The sequence below is a fragment of the Channa argus genome, chromosome 24 (genome assembly GCF_033026475.1).
Source record: "Channa argus isolate prfri chromosome 24, Channa argus male v1.0, whole genome shotgun sequence".
NCBI classification, from domain to species: domain Eukaryota; kingdom Metazoa; phylum Chordata; class Actinopteri; order Anabantiformes; family Channidae; genus Channa; species Channa argus.
Window position 1 is genome coordinate 7169487 of NC_090220.1, and position 25904 is coordinate 7195390.

Genomic DNA, 25904 nt, shown 5'->3' on the forward strand with positions numbered 1-25904 from the left:
GTAAAGTTTTAAGGATATTACTAAAACTATAAATAATCTATCTGAAATCATCTGAATCAGCTTAAAACTGTTCACCCGCATCTCTCCTTGCTGTCAAAGTCCATTTAACTGTCACAGTCTCCGTTCACGCTGTAAAAACTCTATGTTCAGCCCATCTTGGCCTTTACTGTGGGAAGTCCTACAACTCGAACAGACTGGATATTTTGCGCAGTGTGGCTCACAGCTCCACCCACACCCTGTCGGACGGGTTTAGTTTTCGACTTCACCGTGCGAGCGCTGAAGGTGGGATTTCTTCAAGCAGAATATAGTTTTTCATTGAGTGAAACATTCATTATTTGCTGCGTCTGCGCTGCGTTAGAAGTGCGTTAAAGTGCTGTTCGCTGTTAGGATAGAAAGTCGACCCATGCGTGCCATCGGTTTGTGCCATGAAAGTAACTTTAAAGACTTTTTCTAGGAATCCGTAAAGTCCGAGAGAGAGAGGCATCATGTCTACATACATGGAAATATCTGATTAACCGGGAGCTTCCGACGTTTTCAGAATAAAACAGACGTCGTGGAGGTAAAGTAAGTGTCTGTGCGCATTTTATCGGATTAGCGTCACATAATCTGCGTATCTGTCTCTTGCCACAATGGAAATAACTGATCTTTACGCATCGGATGTGTTGTGTTCGGGTTTCTGTGGATGATCCCTAGTTTCTTTTTTTTTATTTTCTAACAGCAGCAGCAACATCAAAATGACTACTTACTTAATAGGGGTACATAGATTACATACATTACATTATAGTATTTATATCAGATAACGTGATAGTATGGAGTAATAAAACTAGACAAATGAAAATAATAGATATGTTTTTGAGCTTAGTGGTAGTTGTGACACAAACTAAGTGAAACTGCTTCTGTTAACTGAACAACTTCTACAGCCACCTGCTGGCTCACTTATTGGGATCTAACTCCATTTCCATTTGAAAATGTTTTTCTCACATGAGACATTGAACGGATGTTGCAGGTGAAGGCTGTTTGGTTAATTTAACTATTTACTATTACTTCAGCGAATGTAATGAAAGTTAAGGCTGACCTGTTGCATTTTGACCCCCCAAAAATCCGAAAACATATTTGACACCCGAGCGGTGACGTCATCATCCTTTCAAAGCAAATCGGTCAAGCTTTAATCACATTGGTTTATCTGTTTGTTCTCTGAAATTTGATTAGTCTACGACATATGTGACCAGTTTTCATCTCTATCTGTACCTGAGCCTTCCTGCAGCGCCGTCATCTTTAATGAATCACACTGCTTCACAACTAGCAGGTGCTGCTCTGCTGATGTTGTGCAGGACAGAAAAACAGGGTCTCGCTTTAATGAACAGAAGCCCATGTCTTCTGACCACCTGATGAACAAAAGCTCAAAACAGCAGCTTAGTTGCCAACCTGTGGCTCATAGATCGTCCCTGTGTCTGAATAATAGGCAAGTGGCACAAATGGAAACTCTATTTCTGGCTCAATCCACTGAATGATTAAGGATATTATTAATGCATGCATATATAAATTTCATGAAGGGATGAATGATGGGAGCCTGGAGAGAGGCGACACTGACCGAGATAAAAAGGCTAATAATAGACAGATATGGCAGAGGCTTTGTGACAGTTGGGTGAGACTTAGTGGATTATTGTATTATTATTCAATGAGCACATAATTCTGACTCTGATCCAGTGGGATGCCAGCAGCCTTAAGGGCATGCTGACAGTAACCACATTGATTCTGGAGGCTGGTGGAGAAATGAGGAGAGCAGTAAAATCTTGTCAGGTAACTGGCAGGTTCATAAGAGGATACTCACCTGCAGCCAGCTTAATGAGAGGCCAACAGAACACAGAACACCCTCAGCTGAGGGTTATACAGTATGTGTGAACTAGGCTGAACTAAAGCAATAATTGGCGAGCTGTCTTCTACTTTTTCTTCTAGTTTACAGGTTTTCAATTTGCAGCCCTGAAACAGTGGAGCTGCTATAGAGTGCACTATATGTAAAAGAAGCTTTGAGATAACCGAAGCAATAGAATTTGCCTTAAAATTAATAGAAACATTAAGGCCCCAAGGTCATATAACAGTACAGTAACAAATCAATGAACCCTGCTGACTCATAACAGAGGAAAGAAAGAAAATGATCTGTTATAATACAGCTAAATGCAGGGTCATAGATCATAGAATTGTGTTTATGTGGTTTGTGTTGAGAACATTTCTATAAAACCACAAACTGGACAATAATGTTGCATATGTATTAAAATACATGTGTGAATGGAGGTTTGGCATCAAGGAATACTTGGCCTTTTTTGCAGTTTCCCTTTCACCATATTTGAGCATTGTCTTTGGCTTTTCAATATAAAGCAGACATGGTTTATATTGAGTTGCTTTTAGATCAAGAAGCTTTAAATCACCCACCAAGAGAGGCTCCCTGATAATACAGACAGACTGTAAGTTAACCTGGCTGGAAAAAGGCCTGTTTGATTTCTGTTGGCAATTGTGTTAGGATGGGGTCAAGATGTGAATGAACCTGCCAGGAGAGTTCAGAAGAAGGCTTCCTCAGGCCTGGGATACAGTAAGAACTTGCCAACAGTAAAATTATGTCAGTTTCCTCCTTTTCAAGGCTGTGGTATAGATTCATTTTAATCCTATTCAAACACGTACAAACAAACCCTCAACCAGTTGGAGATACAGTAAGTGTATTGCGTAGGTCACATGTCCTCATCACAGGCTACTTCACAGTGGGTGGTAAACATTGTGAGGTTGGGGGATCAGTTGATAGAGTGGTTACCCACTGACTGCGGGCTTGGTAGTTCGTGGCCCGACTCCCTTTATGTGGAAGTGTCCTTGGGCAACGCTCAACCCCTCAAACTGCCCAACCCCAAACTGGGAAGGGTTGCATCAGTAAGGGAATTTGGTCAAAGCGGCATACGTAGCACATGATTTGCTGTGGTAAACCAAAGCGGATTGGACAAGCTAAAAGAGAAAAAAAAAGGTATATATTGAGGGGCAGTACTGTAACACATGAGTTTCAAAGTATGAGCTGGATTTGGTAGAGTGATTTCAGTGATCCTTTAACTCACCCTCTAACACCACCAGCAGGTGCAATGTTTCACTTATTCCCTGTGTCTGTGTACTTAATATTAAGGTTTGTTTTAGTATTTACATTGTTTTAGTTTTAAAACTGACATGAACATATTGTTAGCTGTACACAGAAACGGTTAGGATAAAGGATAAAGGAGCAGTGTGGTTAGTTAAGGAGTGTTGACCAGGAAATTCACCCTTATCTGACCAGGAAATTGCTTTTCACTGCTGCGTGCTTTTCAGAAACAGACAGCACAATGGTAGACAATTTAGCTGAGATTTCAGCTGCTATTTAAATTTATTTTTGAGGGTGAACCAAACCACTGCTTTGCATTGCCACCCATGCTTTACGTGTTTTTCTAATGCAGTGCTATTGCTGCTCTGACTTCAGCATCAATAGTGTATGGTTCATTCATTTTCGCTTGTCATGTGGGTAAAACACTACCTGTGGGGAGTCAAGCCATTGTACCACTGACACTAGCAGCTGCATCTCAGCAAAACCTGTGGTCAATTCTTTGACTGCATTGCACATACACTAACACACCATCAATCAGCATTGATGAAAGCATGAAATTCTTATCACAGGAAGGACGTATCGCAAGATAGAGCCTTAGTTGTTTGTAACTCAATAACATATTAATAAAGTGATTCACTCTGTGAATGTCATAAAGTGCCGCCATGAAAATATCAATTTCATGGTGGCATTAATAAAGCAGAGGATTCCCAAAGTCAGGTTAGCCTGCATCCTCTGGGTGCCATAATCTGCTCGAACATTTGTCAAGATATTTCATGGGGGTGCTAGAGGAGATGTTAGAGGATCATCAGAGTGAGTTGGAATTATCCTCTGAAATTGTCAAGATTTCATAGCAATCCATCTAATAACTGTCATAGTTTCAGAAACAAGAAGATCCTGAATGTTCACAGGGTCACATTAGGATGTTGTTCCCTGTAACTTTATTTTAAATGAAATAACATGTGTTTAAATAACACTGCGTATCAGCTACTCTGGACAAATCTAAAAAAAAAAAAAAAAAAAGAAAAAAGTAGAAAAAAATCTCTGTCTCGAAGAGAGCCATGAAAAACAACACCTTCTGTGCCAAGACATTTTTATCTGCCACCAAGGCAACAAGCTTTCTTTGAAGGAGAAGTGAGTTTGAGGGCAACAAGCTTTCTCCATTTGATTCTTTTATTTTTTTTTTTTATGATTACCGGTGTTCTTCTTGTTTAAGGATCAACACACAACTATAGATAGATCTACCTGCCAGTGCCTATTTGCCACTTTTCCACAGTCATAAATCTTTAGATGGCTAAAGGCTTAGTGACTGTAAAGCATAAACCATATTATTATGTTGGTGCCAGACATGACTCACTATTGGATAGTCTGTTGACTTCCACACACAGATGTTGTTAGTGCAAACATGGCCCAGGGCCATCAACATTTTCGTGTTGTTTAGTGAAATTATATCTCAGTAACATGATGGGAAATGGCTTGTTGATGATATGTAATTGTAGGTACAAAGACTGAGCTAATTCTTTGTTGATTTGTCCTGTGTAGTAACACATTGGTCTTCTCCAGGGTTCCCAGTCCTCTGTGGGATGTTAATGGACTGGTGGTGCGTTGAGGCTGAAGGAGCATGGTGAAACACCAGCCTTTGCAGGTCTATGAGAAGCAGATCTTTGTGTCCTTTGTCACTGGCATCTATGGTTGCCGCTGGAAACGCTACCAGCGTTCCCAAGACAACAGCTCCAGGGTAAGATGATACCTCTGCTCATGTATTATCAATGTCGTAATATCAAGCAGCAGTAAATACAGCTAAAATCAAGTAAAAACTGAAGCCCTAACTTACTTTTGTTTGTATAGCCTTGTATTACTGTAGTATTGCTATCTATGGTGTACTGCATTTTTGTAAGCTGCTGCTTTTTTGTTAAAGCAGGTTTAGAATTTTAAAGTTCTCCAAAACGTTTTTTTTTTTTATGTCATAACTCTTTTTTTTACTTTGAACTTTGGGTAAAAAAACCTCAGGATTATGAATTATTAAACCAAAGCTTCAGTTTTAACAGGCAGCAACACAACAGCAGTAATAAATTACATCAGCATAAAAGCTAAGAGTTTAAACACATCTGTTACACCACACATTGAGGTCATTTTAAGGTTTCAGTATTTATTTTTAATTTATTATTTTTTATTTTTTTTTTATGTGCCTGGTTTTGTGGACACAGTCAGTATTACAGAAAGGTGTCAACATTTGATATAAAGGCCTTTATTATCATTGTCCTTGAAATACCTGTTTGTCAGTTATTCTGATTTCAGACACACTTAATTTGTTTTCCGCCGATATGCTCAAACAAGCCTGATACGGAATTACTGAAAGTGTAAGAGCAGCACCTTCTAATTGCTTATCACACTTAAGCAGTGGTAGGTAGTGTTTAGTAGGGAGGACAAGTAAATATGATCATTACCTTTACCAAAGATGCTTTACCTGCTGTAATTACAGTGCATCTGTAAAATGGAGCAGCGCTGGCTGAGACGATAGAGCGGCTTGTCCATTAATCACAGGGTCAGCAGTTTGATTTCCAGCTCCTGTGGTTGAAGTGTCCTTGGGCAAAACACTGAAACTCAAATTGCCAGGGCCTTGTCTATGTGCATCTCATTTATTAGTTGCTTTGAATAAAAGAATCTGCCGAAAGATTAAATTTAAATGATAATGCTGTAATTGTTGTCATAGTAACCTGGCCTACAGTTCAATCACTCACTCACCATTTAGATCGTTGAATGAATTAAATGCAAGTTGCATTCTTTCCTAAATACAGGCTTTAATAGTATGAACAACCAAACTGTACAAACACAAAAGCCGCCTGATCTCTATTAATATACTCAGATCCTGTTGATAATTTATGTAAAGATAGTGGACTGGGCAGAGGGTCTGGGGCAGAACAGATGCTGTAAAGGGACTACATGGTCCTGTTCAGGCTGCGCTGAAACCTGATCAACCCTCAGTAATAAATGAACTGTTTTTCATTTTGTTGTTGTTAAAGCCAAATAAAAGCAGAAAGCTACAGCAACAACCACCACAAGTACAATGTATATACATTGATTTTGACCTCCTTTTGTTCCCTACAATGACATTTAGTTTTTGTCTTTGGGGACAATTAATGTAAGGAAAAAATGAGTTGAATAGTATGTGTTTTAACCCTACAGCCAGTGCAGTACATATTGTAGATGCTTTGTATTGTACATTCTGTTGTACTAAAAAAAAATTTAAAAGCTCTTAATTTTGTGTGTCTAAGACTCTCCCTATTGAGTTTGCAGCCTTGTTCAAGCTTCACTTTAATAATTCAGATTATTCCTAAAACAAATCATCCGATGCTGATTTCATCTTCAGTGTCTTATCCTACATTCCAAAGGAACCTTCTGTCCAGGCCTTAGTAACTGGGGAGAACGATCCCTGCAGCAAAGCAAGTGACAGAATCAATGCAGTGCTTGGAAGTGTAAAGTAGGGCCGGACACCCAGCTGTGTTGGATCCCCACTGGGCAGTGAAAGCTACTGCTGCTGGATGTCTTATCACAAAGAGCCAGTAGCTCAGCCATAAATGAGCCCATTTGCAGAATGTGTGAGCTGGGGCACTGATGATGTGCTGACCAAGAAACAAAAACTACAAGCAGACAGACACCTCTCTCCTGGCTCTATGTTCATTTACAAAGCTCCATGTAGTCAGTAACACACACACACACACACACACACATACACACACACACACGCACAAACAGACAACGGAACAGAAGATTTCTAAAGTAGCAGCTGTGCTCTTTGTTTACTCTTGCCATGTTGAATCATAGTTTCTTAGCTCCATTCATGAGGCCTTTTTACAGACATCACACACGTGTTTCAAACATATTCTGAGTTGTCTGAACTGACTGATCAGCTTTTCTGGGAATGTGAGAATCTCACTTCAGGATCAGTCACAATTGATGTTTAACCTTAGAGGTCATTAAAGATGCTTTCTGATATACCTCAAAGTTTGTGGTTTAGTTAATTAAGGGATAACTGTGTTAGCTATATAATACTTTATGTATAACACAATAAATATCAGAAGACACTTTAGGGTCGCTCTAATGCCTGGGGCTTCAACTAAACACATTTGTATCCCACTTGGAATAGTACTGTACCACTACATAGTCCAGAGTTTAGCAGGCTGCTCTCACTGTGCAGATAAAATTTATTTTGAAGGAGGCTCTTTAATATCTGACATTTTTCTCCTCAAATCTACAAGGTCACTTTATCTCTGCAGTTAGAGTTGCTGACAGCATCTTCTGGCTGTGATAAATCCCAATCAATGTGCTGACTTCACCACATGACAAACCTGTCCATCCTTCTTTCTTCAGCCAATAAATATTCTACATAATGGTGTGTAACACACAAGGTCAGCGTCAGCTGAAAGGGGACAGTGATAAAGCAAGCTCAATTATGTTTATTATGTGTTGCAAGTTATTACCTTTAAAACATCGATTACTGCAGCATTAAATAGTGATGTGTACATAGGATGATCCACTAATAATTTAAAGGTTTCAAGGTTTGAAGTGAATCTGAAATTTTACATACTTAGAAGTTGTGCTCAACTTTTACTGACAAAATTTCAGATTTTCTGCAGCATTCACTCAAAACTTTGAAGATTTGCAGTTGCAATAATTTACAACCAGCTTCTTTAAAACTGGACACAATAACACGCTGTGTAACATGCACAGCCTGTTTAAATGTGAGGATAGGTCACTGCCTTTACCCTGAATGACTGATCTTAAAAGCAATAACAAGAAATACAGTTCTATTATCTTTACTGCAACGTTTTGATCTTCTGCACCATGAATTTGCAGGTACTGTAACATTTTCAGAGTAGCCATTTGCTAGTTACCTGCACTCAAATCTAATTTAATTATCTCTGAGCTTCTTAAATAAGCCATGCTGGAAATGGTGGCGTGCTCCAAAGCTGATCACTGCTCAACAGGCTCTTTCGCCTGGCCTATCATGCTCTACACCTCCCCTCACATGACAGTAGCTGCTAATCCTGTTAACTACTGAAGGGAAGAGTCCTTGAGTGCAGCACAAGCACTCGTCTATGCCAATAAGAGGTTGTTCTGTTGCAGTACTTCTTCAACTGCTGACATCAACAGAGGTGAACTGCAAAGCCAGGTCATAATTAATAAGGAATAACTTAAACTATTGTAGATTGTATTGTATTAGAACAATGTGATGTTGCGCAGAGCTTGTTCTTTGATCCCAAGTACTGAATACTGCAACAAACTTTTCATATTACAAAGTTTATTTAAACCAGATTCAATAGTTGAAACTGAGAATTTTGAAAAATATTTGCGCATTTTAAAATGGTTTCATGTTTACCAATGCGGTGCATCACCTCTCTTTTTAACATCACTCTGTATTTGGGACCGGAGATCAACTGCTTCAATTTTTAAAACATTTTTCCTATTTTTGCTTAATATAGGATTTTAGCCTCGGTTTGGAACCTCCTTCGCTGTATTATTCACCGGGTGACAGTCTGGACTAGGCAGGCCACTTTAGCACGTGGACTTTTTTACTACTAAGCCAAATCGTTGTAACATGAAGAATGTGGTTTAACAACTCTGTTGCTTAGCTAATTACATCCTTCCCTGAAAATGGTCTTTCCTCTGGATGGCAGCTTTTTCTTTGCTCCAAAACCTCTGCTGTTTAAATATCATTCAGCTTTTACTCATGCCATGTGCTTGAATTCTCTCACATCCGAGATGCTGGCTTCTGTGCAGACCCAGATTCTCTAAATGTTATATTATATTAATATTGTGTACCATATATGATGAAACTGCAATTCTAAGTTGAGAAAGGTATTGAACATGTTTTCCTTCACAGAGAGATGAATCCCATCTCACCTTTACTTTTGAAAGACTTTTTATACACACAATCATGATACTGAGCTGTTGCTAATTAATGTTTTTGTTGTTCATGACCCAACCTTTTTAAAATCATGTTTCTGGCATCAAATGAGCAAATATTTTCTTTATAATCAAATAATGTCTGAAATTATTTGCAAATCATTGCATTTTCTTTTTATTCACATTTTACATAACATACCAACTTTTTCAAATTTGAATGTACTTATTTCAGTGTCATGCACCTTCAGGTACTCGGGTCACATGGGATTACGAGTCACCAAACTCAGCACACTAATCTGGCCACATGGGAAATGAGGAAATAAGATTTCTACTCTGAAACTGTCAAATCTGACTTAAGCTGTGGTTTGTGTTCTCTCTTACAGTGGGAATGTATATGGTTCTTTATCTTGTGTAGTTCCTTCCTGCTGCTTCTCTTCTGGTCCTACTTCTGGTTGGTGGCTCAAAATGATTTCAATGAGTTCAACTGGTGAGTCATGTTGCTGTTACTGTGACACTGTGAAAGCTGTCTATGAAACTGGGCAAACAAAAGCACACGTTTTGGTTTTGTTTTTTGTTTTTTTACCAGGTCAGTGTACAATCGATCTGGAGAATGGAGAGATGAGACGATCCCCATCCTCGCATCCACCACCGTGGGATTCAGCTACATTACATTCTTACTGGTGACAGTTGTGTTCAAACCCCTAAATGTCAACAGACTTGTTTTTTGATGAGTCAAAGTATAACTCACAAAATCTTTTTTCAGATTTTAGCACTTTTCCATATATCTTTGGGCCAGCAATTGAACCTCTACTGGGTGCATAAGGTGCTGTGATTTAGCTCCTAAACTGCTTAAATGAATTTGCTCCCCAAATAATTTAAAGGAAAACCCGAGTTCATTGTTGTGCACCTCATCTCCACAGATCGGCGTGTTGGCTACACTGCTCACCACTATCTCCGGTGTGGTCTCTGTTGATGACATATGGGGAGATGAGTGGGACATCCTGCTGGTGTCACTGCAGGTTGGTAGAGAATCAAAATTACGTGACGGTGCATCATTTTTCTGCTTGGCGATTTTTCTCCCTACTATTACTAAACTATTACATACAGTGTGTCATGGTGACACTCGCTGTAAAGATGAGAGTTTATCAATTCCATAAATGGTGATTACATTTTGCTTCTAAATGTGGGTTTTAAAGTGGGAGGATGGGGCCCATTGGTTTCAAAACTGCAAAGTTTCAGGCATTTCTGAAAAGTAAAAATGTCAGCACCTGTGTTTGGTATTAAAAACTATTTCCTGTTTCACTTGTCCTTGTTAATATGCTATAATAGACGAAGGTAATGAACGTGTTTAGGAGCTAAGTAAATCTGCCCTTTAAATATAAAGGAACATCCAACTCTGTAAAAAACATAAAGTCACTGTTTCTAACAAAGAAATTAGACGCTACCACTCTGCTTTTAGTCAGTTTTGTCTGTTCAAATGTTTCATTGAGCCGAATCCTCTGGCAGAAATAGACCTGATTATGGGGACTATTTGATTATGTGTGATTTTAGCATAATTTTGGTTGTAAGTTCATTTTAAAATGGGCAATCACCTTGTTAAATTACCCATAATAGTATTCTACCCTTACCTGACATCTCCTATCCTGTCCATGTGTCTCTGTCCATGTGGTGTAGACTGGACAAATAGTATTATTATTATTAATTTTCATCTTACTCTTTGTAAGAAAGCAAATTCTGTAGGTTTATTTCATAAAATGTTCAACTACACCTTTATGGACTTTCTAATACTTGGTTCCAAGCTGACAACTCTACATGTTAATCAAATTTAATTTCTTAGATGTTGAGAAACTATTGTTAAGATTCCCTTTCTAAATGTGGCTTCTAAATGACTTTAAGTCAACTAAAAACACACATCAACCCCAGTAGGTCCACATAAGTAAGTAACCACCAATTAACACCACCGTTCTATATTTGTGTTTTTTTACCAGTCCACAGCACCTTTCCTGCACATTGGAGCCTTGGCAACAGTCACGGCTATCAGCTGGTTAGTAGCTGGATATGTGGTTCGCAGAAACAGAAACAGTAAGTGTCGACATGTGCATATTGTATTTCAAGCATAGATCCCCTATTATGTGTGATTCCATTAACTGAACTTGATGAAGCTCATTCATACAATTGCACATTAATCTCGATAGTGTCCACTTTGTCATTTCTCCTTTGGTCTGACATTGTTTTTTAAAACTTTTTAAAATCAAAGTTTTCAGAAACAAATCTTAAATTGAGCAGTTGCCAAGTCTGACTTGGCACGAGGAGCATGTTTAACACTCAGGTTAGGCAAATTAACAAAATTGGCTCGTGAATTTACAATGAGGCTAAGTCCCCATCTGCCAACAATGACGCAACGTCCTATTGCTGTGAGATGCTAATACATAACATTACACAACTGCCTTCAGAAGCAGGCTTTACAGGTAATTTAAAGGAAATCATTTTGGGTTTTTAGATTACGGTTTGTGTTTGCTGTGCTTTAAGTGTTGTGTCTACTTAGCGGTTTTGCTGCTGGGTGACTTTCGAGATGATTCTTGCACAAAGGGGAGAGATTATGCAGTGCAGCCATTCAGTGCAAAAGCTTGAAAAAGCAATGACATCATTATATTGTCTATGTAATTTTTCTCATCAACACAAATAATATATACAGTAGATATAGAGAATTCATTTTAAACCCATTTTTCGTCATTTCTTGTCTTGTATATAGACACAAACAAAAGGCAACTGTATGGAAAATATTCTGATACTAATGCCTGACCATCAGTTCTATTGTCCATCACATGATGATTTACAGTCATTATTACAGTTAAAACCGTCTGACCTTTCCTTCCTAGATTTCCAGGTGATGGTGTTGCTGATCTACATCATCATCCTCCTGTCCCTGTATTTAGCTCCGCTCACATTTACCTGCCCCTGCATCATGGATCGCCACAGCCTCAAACCTCGGCCGGACATCATTGGTCGACGAGGAGCTCCTATGGTGAGTTGGATCTTCGCCAGCCCTCACTGTCTGTTCCAGTGAGTTGCTCAAATGGATGTTGAGTAGCTCTGTGGGGAGACTGCAGAGACCTGTCAGGTGTAAAAACAGCCTGTCTTGAATATCTTGTTTGGTAATTTTATGTTCTTGTGAAGAATTCACATGTCAGCAGACAGTGCTGATAGATCAGCTCATAGAGTTAACGTCTGTCTGTCTCTGCGCTGCATTGGATTCTTCGGTGGAGAATGGTACGGTTCATGAGCCCACTGTTGTCAGGCTCTGTCAACAACACACTGAACTGTCGTTTCACAGCTGGGCAAGCAAATCGTGTTCCAGATGACCAGCTATGTACAAATGTACCCAGATATTTAGAACTGTGAGGAACACCCACTCACAGGCACGCAGTCCAGCCTCTCTATGGCATCTCTACCTCTATCTCTTTCTTTCTGTGCGGACACTCGATGACCGCATGCAAAGCCCTTACAGTTTGAAGACTTCATGAGCAGTAAACTGGAAACTTACATATGATGATTTTTTTTTCCCCCACAAAGCATAACTGCGATACCAAACCAAACAAAACGGAGCATCTAACAATCCATTTTCCTTAAGGCTTATTGTTCATTGTAAGCGAGTGAACTTACATTTGATTTATGTTATTATAGTTGACAGCACAGTAATGAATGTCTGTCTGTCTGCTATTGTACCTACAGTACGGTGTATATTTATATTGAGTGCAATAATGCTGAATTCATTCACAATTTAATACATAAGCACTGCTTATGTATTAAATAAGCAGTCTCCTCTTAAGTCTTCATAATGAACAAAATGTGAGAGATACTGTACGAGTCACTGCTACTCTGCTAATTGTGTACATGATATAGAGCTTGGTACTTATTGGTACTGGTTTCATTTAAAATAAGTGAATTGAAAAAAATCATTGGTCTATTTGGTTTTAATACACAGTGACTGTCTATCCTCCTGTCTGTCTCTTCTCCGCTCCAGCTGGCTCCGGAAAACACCGTGGTTTCATTTAACAGGGCCCTGCAGCATGGAGCCAGCTCCCTGGAGGCTGATGTCACTATCAGGTTATTAACCACATATTCATAATGTTGTACTCCCAGGTTATTTGTATTTAATTAAATGTAATCGTGTACACTGTAAAGCTCCACATATAGATCCAGCAGTTTTATAAAAAGAAAGAAGTAGAAACGTGTTTTGTTGAACCTGGTGTGGAGACCACAGCTCTGCTTTTTGACAGAGCTGCTGTTGTGATGTAACATAATTATTATATCTTGGTATAAGCATAAAAAGTTTAAAGTATAAAATCACTTTCTGACTGTTTCTCTCAGTGTGGATGGGGTTCCATTCCTCATGCGAGACCGCACACTAAGGCGAACCACAGATGTCAGTAAGGTTTTTCCAGCTAGACAGTTTGAGGATGCGTCTTTCTTCAACTGGACAGAGATTCGCTCTTTAAACGCAGGCCAGTGGTTTTTAGAGGTACTGAAATTCTTTTTAACGAAATATACACTGTACATATATATATATATACACACTTTGTTCACAAATCACAACTATGAAATACATTTTCCTCTAAACAGCCCCACATCTTCACCCATACTCTGTTACATATTGCAGTGAAATTCTATTTAAAATTTGATATGAAGAATATTCAGTGTGATTAAGAAATGTCAGTTTAAATTTATTTTGATGTTTGGAAATACAGTTTGACCATTATGAAATTTCCAGCACAAGAACATATGCATTGTGCAGAACAACAATGCATGTGTTTAGTTTCTTCAGTTTTTGACTGTCGCTTGCTGTGCTTTGTTGTCAGAGCGACCCCTACTGGACTCTTGAAACCCTGACAGCGAGGGACCGTGGCAGAATAAGCAACCAGACGGTTTGCAGTCTGGTGGAGATGCTGCGTCTGGCTGCCAGGGCAAATAGCTCTGCACTGCTCAACATCCACAGACCTCCAGCAGAGCACCCGCGCTCCCGGAGCTGGTTCATGGACACGCTGTGGGCTGTGCAGAAAGCAGGGATTTCCCAGAAGAGGGTGAGGACTGTAGGTGCCTCCATACTAATCCTTTGATTATTTATATGTGCTGCTTGTAGAGCTCTAACTATGAGTCCATACATACACTAACTGCAATTGACAACTCTGACAGCTCGTCTCTTTCTTTTTCTGTAATAATCCATTCAGTCCTACAGGAAGCACCCTTCTTTCCTTCAAATTAGCAGCCCATACAGTAGTGCCATCTGTCTCATCAGGGTGTTTTGTTTTGTTATACGTGTTTTTGCCAGGTGACATGGACCCCTGACACGGACAGGGGACGAGTGCGCGGGCTTCAGCAGACTACAAATGAGAAGCTGTCAGTGGAAGAGATAAGAAAGAGGGGAATCACAAGCCTGACACTCCACTACAGCAAGGCCAGCAACAAAGACATTAAGTAAGAACAACCATCTGCTGCTGATGAAGGAGGACAGGCGAGAGCTTTGTTTGTCCATTCAAGGAAAAGGATCCCGAAAAAAATGCACATTTCTGCTGCAAATGTGTCTTCTTAGTCTTGTAAATGACCTCTGACCTGGTCTTTAGCTGGCTGTGTGGATGTGGGATAAAAAGAGGGGTCAAGGCAGATGCCTTCCAAAGTACAAGAGACTACATTTAAAAAAAGATGTCCACGGAATTTACCCATTGCATATCTGCTAACAGAGTGTTGATTCAAATAATGGGAGCTCTGGTTCAGAAATATGTCAAATGAAAGAATAATTGGGAAAATGTGACCTTTAAAATTAACATGAGCATCCACTACAGCCAAGATCACTCTGCTGTACTTTCTTAAGCTGTAAAAACACTTAACAGCAGAAGAGTAAAATGAGCTGAGGGGTGAAAAGGAGAGGACCTTTATTTTCACTGCTGACATTTATTTTTTCTTCCCCCAGGGAGTATCTGGCCAATAATGTGACTGTGACTGTCTACCCAGTGAATGAGCCCTGGCTCTACTCCATTCTGTGGTGCAGCGGGGTGCCTTCTGTGTCCTCTGATGCCCCCCAAGTCCTCCGAAAGGTGCCTTACCCTATCTGGCTCATGGTAAACAGCTCTCCGCTCTCTCTTCTCATCTGTCATCACACACACACACACACACACACACACACAGTCACAGGCAAGGTCACAAAGTGAGACGAGGGGACAGCAGGAGAGAGGATAGAGACTGACGAGGGCCCAGCAAGACTCGAGGGCAAGGACGCAGAGAAATATGAGGGAGCTCAGTGCGGCGTTAGAGAACAACAAGACCCAGGGAAAGAGTCTGAGACAAGGACATGCATCTGGACTCAAAAGCAGCTGTCCAGCAGACTTTTTGCCTCAGTCAGTGTCTTGCAGTGGCTTTAGGATACATGAATGTTGACGGTGACCTCCAGTGGCACTGACGAGAAACTGCTTTTCTCTTTTTCTTTCCTTGTAGAGCCAGAATGCTTACAACTTCATTTGGATCACTTCAGATCTGGTGTCACTCGCCATAGTCACTGGGATTTTCTGCTTTCAAAAGTAAGTACGGCTTGGACTGTGATCATTGTAAAATTCTCAGATACACACTGACAAGTACAGAACTGTCAAAAACTGACTGACCCCTGTTAAATTGCATCATTGTTTTTTTTTTTACTTCAAAGCAAGAGGATCTTTGTTAAAGCCAACTTCCGTTTAGTATGTTTGAGTGAGCACAGTTGGGTTTATTGGCCTGTAGAATCACGGAAAATGGTCTATGTTGGGTCTTGGGACAGAGCCTTTAAAACTACTGTATTACTGTATTTGCTGTTTGAAAAAGACACTACAGCGCCACAAAGAGATGTAAAAAATGTAATCGCAATGATGAACAAAGCCTGAGACTATCAGAACAAGTTGCAAAATAAACCAAGAGAAACAAAAACTGAAAAAAGTAAAGCGTGGAGGCCTATCCTGTCTGTGTCCCTCACGATCTGTCCATGGCTCAATCCCATACGGTATTATCTAATTATTGGCAGATGCTGTGCTTAAACTGCTCAGACTGAATACATTGTATTAGAATTCAAATGTGAAAATGAATCCTGCAGGAAGCCCTTTGATGGCTGAATAGTTTTCACTTTGTACTGTACCTGAGCTGAGCTTTAACTGTTCATTCTGCTCTTCTTTTTCCTTTCTCTTTTGTTTTTATCCCCTTTACTGTAATTGTCTCCTGAACGTTTTCATGTTTCTCCTTCATGCTATAACCTCTTGCTGTCTGTTCTGTTCCCTCTTTCTGCTCTGACATTCTTATATTGTCCTGTGCTCTATTCGATCTGCATGCAACCTCCCTCCGCTGCCCCCTGGCATCTGTCAGCTATCATATGATCAGGTAACTGCTGCAACTGACTTGACCTTTGTTTCTGCTTTCTGGTCTGTCCCCTTTGTGCTTTTACCTGCCCCTATGCCCCATGGCCGATTACCTCCTTTCCTTCACTGCACTGTCTTACCTCGTTAATGTCATCGTGCATTCATTAAATGTATATTACTCAATGTGTATCAGTACAGATAAAAGGCATAATACCAGTATGTGCGTGTGCTGTAACAGGTGGAGGATAAGCGGGATGCAGAACTGTAACCCAGAACAGATCATGCTGAGTGCTGTGGCACGACGGTCCAGTCAGGATGTCAACATCATGAAGGAGAAGCTCATATTCTCAGGTGCAACTCCATTCCCACCTGGTAATACACAACTGTGGGTGTGACTAAGGAGAGGATACATGCATGAGATCAATGTGTAATTAAACCACGAGAATTTGAGATTCTAAGCTTTGTTATTGCACATATCAATTATTACATTTGTAATGGGAAACACACAATTAGATAATGCTAATTAAACAGGTGGCAGTTTTAGATACTACCACTAGGTGGCGTTTAAATCAAACTTACTTAACATTGTATTGCTTTGAGGAGAAGATGTGTGTGTTCAATGAAGGACTGAAGTGGCATAAGCCAAAAGTTGCACATCAGGGACAATGCAATCTGTAAGCTATACGGCGTTTGTATTCCTGTTTAAACTTTTAACATTTAGGAAATAAAACATTTTTGGGGATATTTACAGATGCTTTATAAAGTTATAAAGCTTTCAAAGCTGGCTTCCTGCTTCACTATTTTCTCTTCATTACAGCAGCTCTAGTAAATGTTTACTAGAGCTAGAACTAGATGTTTTATTTCTGTTTGTTTACAGCAAGCATTTATTCCTTCAATTAGAATCATTATGTAATTTTAGCATTAACATTTAGAACGTTTTGGCAAAAATCTTTCTTGACACATTTTTTTTATAACTCATTTAATCACATCCTCACACAAACCTGCTCTTAGTGGGGAAAAAAAATGATTTGAAGTGTCCTGTGGGCATTGAATGGCAGATTTAATACTAAAGTACTGTCTGCACTGTAAATACCAGGTGTAACCCAACAAGTATTTCATAAAAATGTGAATTCTGTTCTGTTCTTTTCTGTTTTTGTATCCTCAATTTGCTCTGTCTGTCATCTTTTCCAGAACTTAACAACGGGCTCAGTAGCACAGAGGAACTTTCTCTGTGTCCTGAGAATGGTTGTGAGAGATACTCTCATGGAGGCCTCAGACACTGAATGAAATACATGGCTCACATTAGGTTTATTTCAAAAGATTTGATTCCAGTGGAAAATAATTTTCCTGTCAGATGCTACAAGAGAACATCAGGGGAACTGACCTTTTAGTCAGCGTATGCCAAAAGTGAGGGCATAGAGGGCAAACTGGAATTTAGATTTTTGTTTAAATACGTTTGTTTGAATCATAATTTTCTATTTTACATTTTAATGTAGAACTTGATAACAGAAGTCAAGTGAAACTGTGTTTGTTACGATAACATCCATGAAGTGAACATGAGTGAATTTCTATTCATTTGACTGAACTTCTCAAAGGTCTGATTTGAGCTATTAAAGCAGTGCTGTTACTGTACTTCACTGTTGTTTTACAACAGAGGAAACTGTGTAGTGTTCTGTATTATACACTGATGTAAATATGAGTCATTTTAAATGTTTTCATTTTTTCCATCCTCATTGGTTTGAATGTATGAACTGTATTTTCTGTGCTTGCATGTATTATCTTCATGTTAGAAGGCAGAAGCATGTTTTGTTGCTTCATGGAAGGAGAAGGGGTATTCAAGGGGGGCTCGGAGTACTGCGTGTTGCATTCGATGTTTTAATAATTTTTGTGTAAGCTTTTTGTGTGTGTGTGTGTGTGTGTGTGTGTGTGTGTGTGTGTATGCCTCTCTTGTGTCATGATTTATTTACTTTAATTGTATTAGATATTACAACTTTCACATGGCTGCCTTTTTGTAAAAACAATGGAACTTGTAAAACATTGTAGAATATTCAGCTGTTCAATTAAAGGGATCTTTAAAAATCTCTTCTACAGATGAGTCTCTCTGAATGTTCCTGGAGTGCCACCATTAGGTCCATACACTAATCTAATACTCCTTCTTACTGATACTAATACGGTTTTATGACCAACCTCAAATGAACTGAAGCTTTTTGTGTTTTGTGCTAAGTAGCAAATCTTTGCATGGTTACATACTAAATTCAGATGATGAATATGCTAAATATACCTGCATTACAGCATTTTTAATATGAATTATGAGCAAATTAGGATTAATATCATATAAGATCATATATACTTATCGTTCAGGCCCACAAAAGGAAGTTAGAAGGCCATTTACTATTATACCTAATCGTCCAGAAAACTGCGGTCATTATAGTATCATACTAAATAATTGAAACAATTGCTTTTTCTGTTGAATATTTGGGTTTTAGAGCATTTTTTAAATAGTTTTCTCACATTTAGTTGACCAAACATAAAATAGTTTTATCAGCTTGAATACCTCATGGTTGTTGTCTCTGCTAACGGGTGAAGTTAGCTGATAAATGGAGTGACGAGTTTAAAGGAACTGCATGAATAATGAAGATGTATAATTATCCCTATATTGACATGTATATTCATTAGAAAAATAACATTCAGAAACATCTTGCCTTCTTTCTGAAACCAATTTTACAGGGGACTTGACCTTTGAAATTTGGGATATCAAATGTCATATTGTATTATATACATTTGTATATAATAACCAACGATCCTCACGTCATGGTCTGCCTCCTGAGACGACAGAAAATTAGATTTTTTATGTCTTGGCCTTTAAACTACACATTCAAATCAGTTTATTTGTGAGTCCTAGACGCTATTTGTGTGAACGAATTAGGTCACAGAGATTGTGACCTTTGACCTTTTATCACCAAACTCTAATTCCCTCCTTGATTGGGTGGAGTATCCTAGATATTATATCTGCTTCTGTAGTATTACATTTTGAATTATGAATAGCACGTTAGCACAAACAGTTTCCTTCAGGATAAATAAAGTTGAAAAAAATTAAAATTAAAAGTTAAAATAATAGTTTTTTGTATTAGTTAAATCTTTACTATATTAAACCAGTAGAATGTATGAAACCAACAAAAGTATGGTTTAGTTTTAATGAATCGTGACTTACTGTCAATGGAATTAAGCTTCTGTGTTTCTGCATAAAGAAAGTGATTGTTTTTACATTTATTGTAGCAATTCTTATAAATATAACATCAAAAATGTTTAATTTCAGGAGTCAAATGAACATATTATATAACAATTACAATTGTCTTACAATTTCCAAACACTAGTAAAGGCTCAACATCAGTATTTTATTGTCTTTAATTAGAAATGATGTTGCAAGAAACAAAAAAATGCTTTTGTTTCATATTGAGTCATTTCTTCAGCCGAATGAGGAATAAAAGTGGCATAATAAAGATTCATATCATGAAGCTGTCATCTCAGCTGGTAGAGGGTGTTCAGAGGGGAAGGGCTGGTGTCTGTGATCTGTGTGGTTGTCGGGGCTGTCAGATGGCATGTGGCAGCTGGAGTCTCTTGGGTAGGTGTTCATATCAGCCTTCATGTTCTCACTGGGGACCTCAGCCTCCTGATTGACCTCATTCTCCAACTGACTATCAGCTGTAAAGCAGAGATGAAGGGTTTGGTTCAATGCAGCATATGAGATTTGGAACAAGAGCACTGAATAATCCTCTACTGATATTGTTCGTGTGCGTTAAGGCTGAACAGGCCTATCTGTCTGCAGCTGTCCTTGCCTGTGCTGCTCTATTCTCAGAAACACTCGTTGGGGTTATCCTGTTATCCTTAACCTTTCGAGCTAACCTCTTTATTCCCCAATACCCTCCCAGTCTTATCTGCTTCAGGTGTAACGCCACCTTTTTCTTTCCTGAATCCCAGCATCTTAGCAAGGCTCTTTCCAGTTTTACCATGTCACAAAATGTGCATGATGACACTGTCCTTGAATGACCTTTCCTGAATTCCATTACTCACAGCGAAGTTGCCGCAGGGATTCGACAGCAGCGAGCAGACGACGCTTGTGCTCTGCATCGGTCACATTCAGCTCCATCAGGTGATGCTCTTTCAGACTCATCAAGTCATCCACTGTTTGGTAACCATGCAGTTGCAGACTGGGGTAATACTCCTGACAAAAAGTATGAACGTGGGAAAAACATCATTCTGTAGCTGTAGCTGTAGGAACACCATATTGTATGGAAGGTAATTATTGCATTAAATCCGTCCAGTACACATAAAAGCAAAACCTCCAAGCTGAGGCGCCTTAACACTTCCTGGACCGTCGATTTGTGTCTCACTCTCTGACAGCATTTCTCAGGACTCTCCTCCGTTAGCACATCCACATAAATGAACTTGAAATTTCCGGTTCTGCCATTCAGCACGCCTGTCCATATTCCCATGGTTGGCTTGGAGATGATGTCAATCACATCTCCCACCTAAGTGAGAATTTAGTTTAGCTTAATGACATTTATTTAGTACATAGATGTTTGTACAAGGACTATTGTAGCTCAGTTTACAATCCATGAGTAAATCACCACACTACTACTAATAACAACAACAGTAATGTAGGACAAACACAAATTCACCATACAGAATTTATTATAGCTCTATATTTCATTAGCAGACAGAAACAAACAAAATCTTGTAACATAAGCTGATGCAAACCAGCCCCAGCTCTTTGTACTCATATATTAGCATGTATCACCATTGATCTTATTTCATTTTATGTTTTTCTGTCATGTCATACTTATATATTTTTATATTCTATATACCTGGTCTTAATAATATTATGAAAAGATGTTAAAGTCGTATTTATTGTACAAGTCATTGCTCACTTAAAAAGAATTATAAATACGTTATTAAATACACTACTCACAAAATGTTAGGGATATTTGACTTTCAGAATGCACCTAAAATGCACTATAACCTTTACAGGTGAACTTAATTTGACGTTCTACAAACTTTTGATTGCAGATGTCCAACTGTTCAGTGTTTCAGTACTTATTGCATAACACGCTGTTCTCTAACAAGGTGATTAACTGCAAAAACATAAAGTGATTCATAGTTGATTATTCTGTGCTGGAAATAAATGTACTGACTGCAGCTAAGCGACTGTGCTAATGCAACTAGCCTATATAAGAAAAGAGAGAAAAGGGAGCAGGATGAAACTCTGAAAGGAAAATAACTTATATTCTATATATTTTGTGATGAACATTCTCAATTTGCTAGATCTTATTTAGTGCTCACATGCAAAGTGTAGATATGTAGATGAGAAATGTAGATCAGTGTTGGACATGGTTAGGACCTGGGCTTATAGTCTCGCTAAGCTTTGGGACATCACTGTTTGCAAACTTTCATTGACTATTGTTCCAACATTTAATTCCAATAAACTGACACTGGCCTAGAAGAGCACTACTAGCATGGCTATAAAACCATAAAGATGGAGTGAATCAAATCTGTCGTAGCCCCACTATAATACAGTTCAATTATTTACGTCTACTTTCCAGACCGGTTTACCTTGAGTGTGAGGGATTCTGTGTCATATGGACTTGGCACATGGTCTGTGTGGACTCTAGCTCTGCCACAAAACTGTCTAGTGTACAATAGGTCGTCCTCCAACCTCAGACTGCCTCTGTTACTGTAGCAGTACGACCCACTGGTGACTCCACCTGGGGAAAAAGCAGACAAACAATAGTGTTGAGTTACAGTAGAGTTTGATTCTACCACATTCTGATTGTTCACATGTCAATAACGAGACAGCAAGAGTCTGAGTCAAGGCCTGGGCTTGTTAGAGGTTGGTGTGGATCCACTAATTAGTGTTTCGGAGGGGGAGTAACATGAACTCACTAACGAGGGTTGCATAATTCAACAGGTTATGGTGTGATGACTACTCTTGGAGCTGTGCCTAAAGGTACTTACTTGAGGAGCTTTGTCCACTCTTGAGGCTGTAGAGGCTTTCCAGAGAGTCAGTGCACTGCCTTTGTCCTTTTGTAAACGGTGGCTCACTACCAGTCTCCAGTCTGGAGACAGCTTCATGTAAATGTGTGTTTCCATTCTGTAAAAAGTAAAAACACTAAGGTCACACTTCGATTCTGCATCATGCTCTTTTGGTCTCAGTCTTATCCTCCAGTACAGGCAAACAAAAGAGAAAGCTAACCAACCAGAAAGCTGAGTCAGGGCCCTAAGCTGCTGCGTTTGATTCCTCATGTGATCGAGCAGTGCAGTATCCCACTTTATGCTGGAGCATGCAGCTTCTCTACCAAGTAAAACACTTAATCCTCACTTGCTTTAAATAGACTTGAGAGATGTGTGGTAAGCATAATCCCCCACTGTAGAGCTCACCTTTTACCTCCATGTCTGAAGTATTCAAGTGTTCACTACCCCTAAACTTGTAAATGTGTGTGGCATCTGTACTGTATCAGTGTGTACTGGTGATCAGTTTCATTTTGTTCAGTACAGTTTACATTCAAAGAAAGAATTAAATCAGAGAGAGACGGTAAAGGGCTTATAAAAGCTCCTCATTCGGCCACCAGGCCCTTTTAGCTTGCTTTGAAAATGGGAGAGACTTACTTGATATTTATTTGTCAAATTAACATATAATATATTGTTAACTTATAATTCAGCACTTAAGTACAATATTGAAGTACTTATACTATGGCATATTTAAATGCATTATTCTTTAACTACTTAAACAAAATCTAATAAACTTACTTTTTAGTCATTATTAAAAATATCTGTGAAAAAATCTGGACTACAGTGTTGTCTTAAAAGAATATTTGTACTTTTGTAGAGAACACTTAGTTCTTTAAGTTGAATTATTAATTTGAAATGGTACTTGTACTTCCACTACTTGTAATGGAGTGTATTACCTTTTTGGGAAGGACTGTATTGAGTTTGTGTACTTGCTCTGACTGGATAAAACAGCTTGGTGATGTGTCTTCATTTATTTAAAAATAAAGCCAAAATACATTTAGAAATATGTTGAATTATCACACTGTAATTATTAGGGATGAAAATGCAATTGGAACTTGTTGGGTCAACATGATATTTAGAGCTGTACTGATTATTAAGCCTGGCTGAGCAGATACTATAGGCTGGACCTGTCAGTCCCTGCTGTACTGTTTGTGCTAATTTGAATTTGTGTATAAAGTCCTGAAAAAAAAGCTGAAAAAAAGGTAAATGATGGTTTGATTGATAGTTCACATTCGGGCAGAGCAGGTGGGGGGCTGACAGCTGCATCTGGTTGCTGACAGATGTTGCAGTATTTCATTATGTTTAAACCACAGTGAATCTAGGGTGCTGTGAACTTAAAACTGCTTTAATTAACATCAGACTTTATTGGGGGCATGACATACAGTGATGGCTGTCAGAGTTCTCTCTAGTGAGGTCTTGACACTCCTACTGTCACTTTGCGGTGAAGGTTCCAGTTGTTCTGCCTGCAGTCCCACTTTGGTCAGATCACCATCCTGCTCCTGGTTCTGCTTTAAAAACAACAGGCACAGACTGCTGAATAGAAGTGGGGTAAACATTACAAGTATGGGATTTGACATGGTGTGGAGAAGATTTAATTTCTCGATGGATCTGCCAGATGTTTGTTCTCTTACCCAACAACTTCCATTATCCTGTGGTTTCATTAAAGGCGAGTGCTGTCTGAAGGCCTCAAATCTCCCAAATCTGGTCAACTGTTTGGGTAAAAGACTGATTAAAATGTGTGTGTTTTTGGGAACACATGGACACACACTTGTGTGTGTGTGTGTGTGTTCTCCTACTGACCCCAACAACAAAAAAGTTTGTGTTTATTACCTGTTTATGAGTTGTGAACTAAAATTAGGTTAAACCCTGACAGTATGTCAGCTCTTTTGATTCAAAACTTTGTGGCTCATTCATGAATAATCATGGTACAGTGATCTAGTTTTATTTGTTTTATCTACTGAAAATATTCCTTTAGTATCCAGTTGGAAGCTATTCATTGGTATTTTTCTTTGTCTGCACGTTTTTCTACACAGGTGTTATTAAATGTAAGGGCTGAGAGCCGTTCTTCATTGGTTGGCCATCACCACAAAAAAAGGTGCTAATTGGAACCAAAATGTTGCCATAAAAGAACAATTTTTCATTCCACAAAGACCCTTTTACAGATGGTTCTTTGAAGACCCCTTTTTGGTTATTGGTTCTTTGAAGAACCATAAAGCCTTCTAAAGAACCATTTAACAACCTTTTTTTCTCAGAGGAGCCTCAGTTTAGTGCTCTCAGAACATCTGCTACATGTTGAATCATTTCCCAACAACAACCATCCCATGTAGCTCCCATGTGGTAAACCAAACTATCTGAAAACTGTATGGGCTTTCAATTTTCACATTTTTCAAAATAAATGCATGCAGTTTCAGCAGGACAGTCAATACACTTCCAACACAGTCTTACATGTTGTAATTGCACCTGTTTTGTTATCATATATTATTCAATGGAAGTTTATGAGGCATTAGCAGTGCTAACTGGCTCTGAATAAACAAAGCAATTAAACTAAGCTATAAGCGCTACAGTTAACATTACCACAAAAGCTATCGGCTACAAATTTAAATTAAAGTCCAGTTTGTCTAAATGTTCCCTAAAAAGCTCTGAGGTGCAATTCGAAAGTCAAGCCTGGTGAAGCACAGTTTAATGACGATGTGGAGATCTGGGAGTAAACAGAAAGTTAGACATGAGAGAATGTGTTGCTTTCCATTTGTATACCACAAAGTCAAATCTATTTCACAAACCCTAAATTTCCCCTTTTACCACCACAAAGTTTAATATAGAGCGGCAAGATAGGCTCAGGTAATCATTTAGAGCCTCACAGATGGTAACATGTAGAAGGTATATCTTACTGTGTTTTGTGAGAGGTGCAGATCTGTGATGGAGCGTATAAGTTGAGGGGGAGATAGATTACATTGTTTGTTGTCCAGCTCCTGAACCAGACTCTCAAAGCGGTCCCATTCTGTCGTGCGAGGCAGCGACAAGGTGCCGCCACAGACCCACAGCTCGCGTCGGGCTTGGTGGCAGGTGTGGTAGAATAGGGTGCAGGGCTGTGGACATTCAAGTGGGATCCAGAGCCGAGTTGCAACTCCGGACCTCCAAGCACCTTCTTCCACTGACTCGTCATGGATATTTGCCTGTAACTGCTGTGGTGATGATATAGTTTTACAGGGCTTTACTGTTCTCTTCCCAAGGTCAATGCAGGTTAATGGTGGATTGTTCTTACTCAACACATCTGGTAAAAGGTCTGAAGATGAGCAGAAATTATTTTAGTATTCATGCAATAAAATAGCTTCATTACCAAACTGAAGAACATCATCCACAGCTACATCTTATTACTCTCAGATGGTGTCTTCTCTTTTGCAGCTCTACTTCGATGCCCCTTCTTTGCCTGCATCAAAAGGTGTAACTTC

The 25904-nt window shown here is 39.1% G+C and overlaps 2 protein-coding genes across 13 annotated transcripts; one reads left to right on the plus strand and one right to left on the minus strand.

Moving 5' to 3' along the window:
• Positions 1-197: 197 nt before the first annotated feature.
• gdpd5a (glycerophosphodiester phosphodiesterase domain containing 5a) lies at positions 198-18477 on the plus strand. Of its 12 annotated transcripts, none has more exons than XM_067494690.1 (18): positions 198-282; positions 455-559; positions 4673-4847; positions 9400-9503; positions 9603-9696; positions 9780-9839; positions 9937-10035; positions 11005-11098; positions 11896-12041; positions 13041-13123; positions 13388-13538; positions 13876-14106; positions 14346-14491; positions 14985-15132; positions 15506-15588; positions 16397-16411; positions 16628-16761; positions 17581-18477. In XM_067494690.1, exons 3-18 carry the CDS (start codon positions 4731-4733, stop codon positions 17670-17672), a joined length of 1797 nt encoding a protein of 598 aa, XP_067350791.1. In that variant the 5' UTR covers positions 198-282; positions 455-559; positions 4673-4730; the 3' UTR covers positions 17673-18477. The 12 variants fall into 12 exon arrangements, with proteins under 12 accessions (XP_067350791.1, XP_067350789.1, XP_067350798.1 ...); XM_067494688.1 differs by having other exon boundaries at positions 199-282; positions 455-564; XM_067494692.1 differs by having other exon boundaries at positions 249-360.
• Positions 18478-19784: 1307 nt separating this feature from the next.
• samsn1b (SAM domain, SH3 domain and nuclear localisation signals 1b) lies at positions 19785-25618 on the minus strand. The gene is made up of 7 exons (XM_067494912.1): positions 25436-25618; positions 23838-23963; positions 22402-22537; positions 22000-22151; positions 20730-20918; positions 20461-20611; positions 19785-20091 (listed from the first exon to the last, which is right to left on the minus strand). The coding sequence occupies exons 1-7, from the start codon at positions 25616-25618 to the stop codon at positions 19898-19900; spliced, it is 1131 nt and encodes a 376-aa protein (XP_067351013.1). The 3' UTR covers positions 19785-19897.
• Positions 25619-25904: the final 286 nt, after the last annotated feature.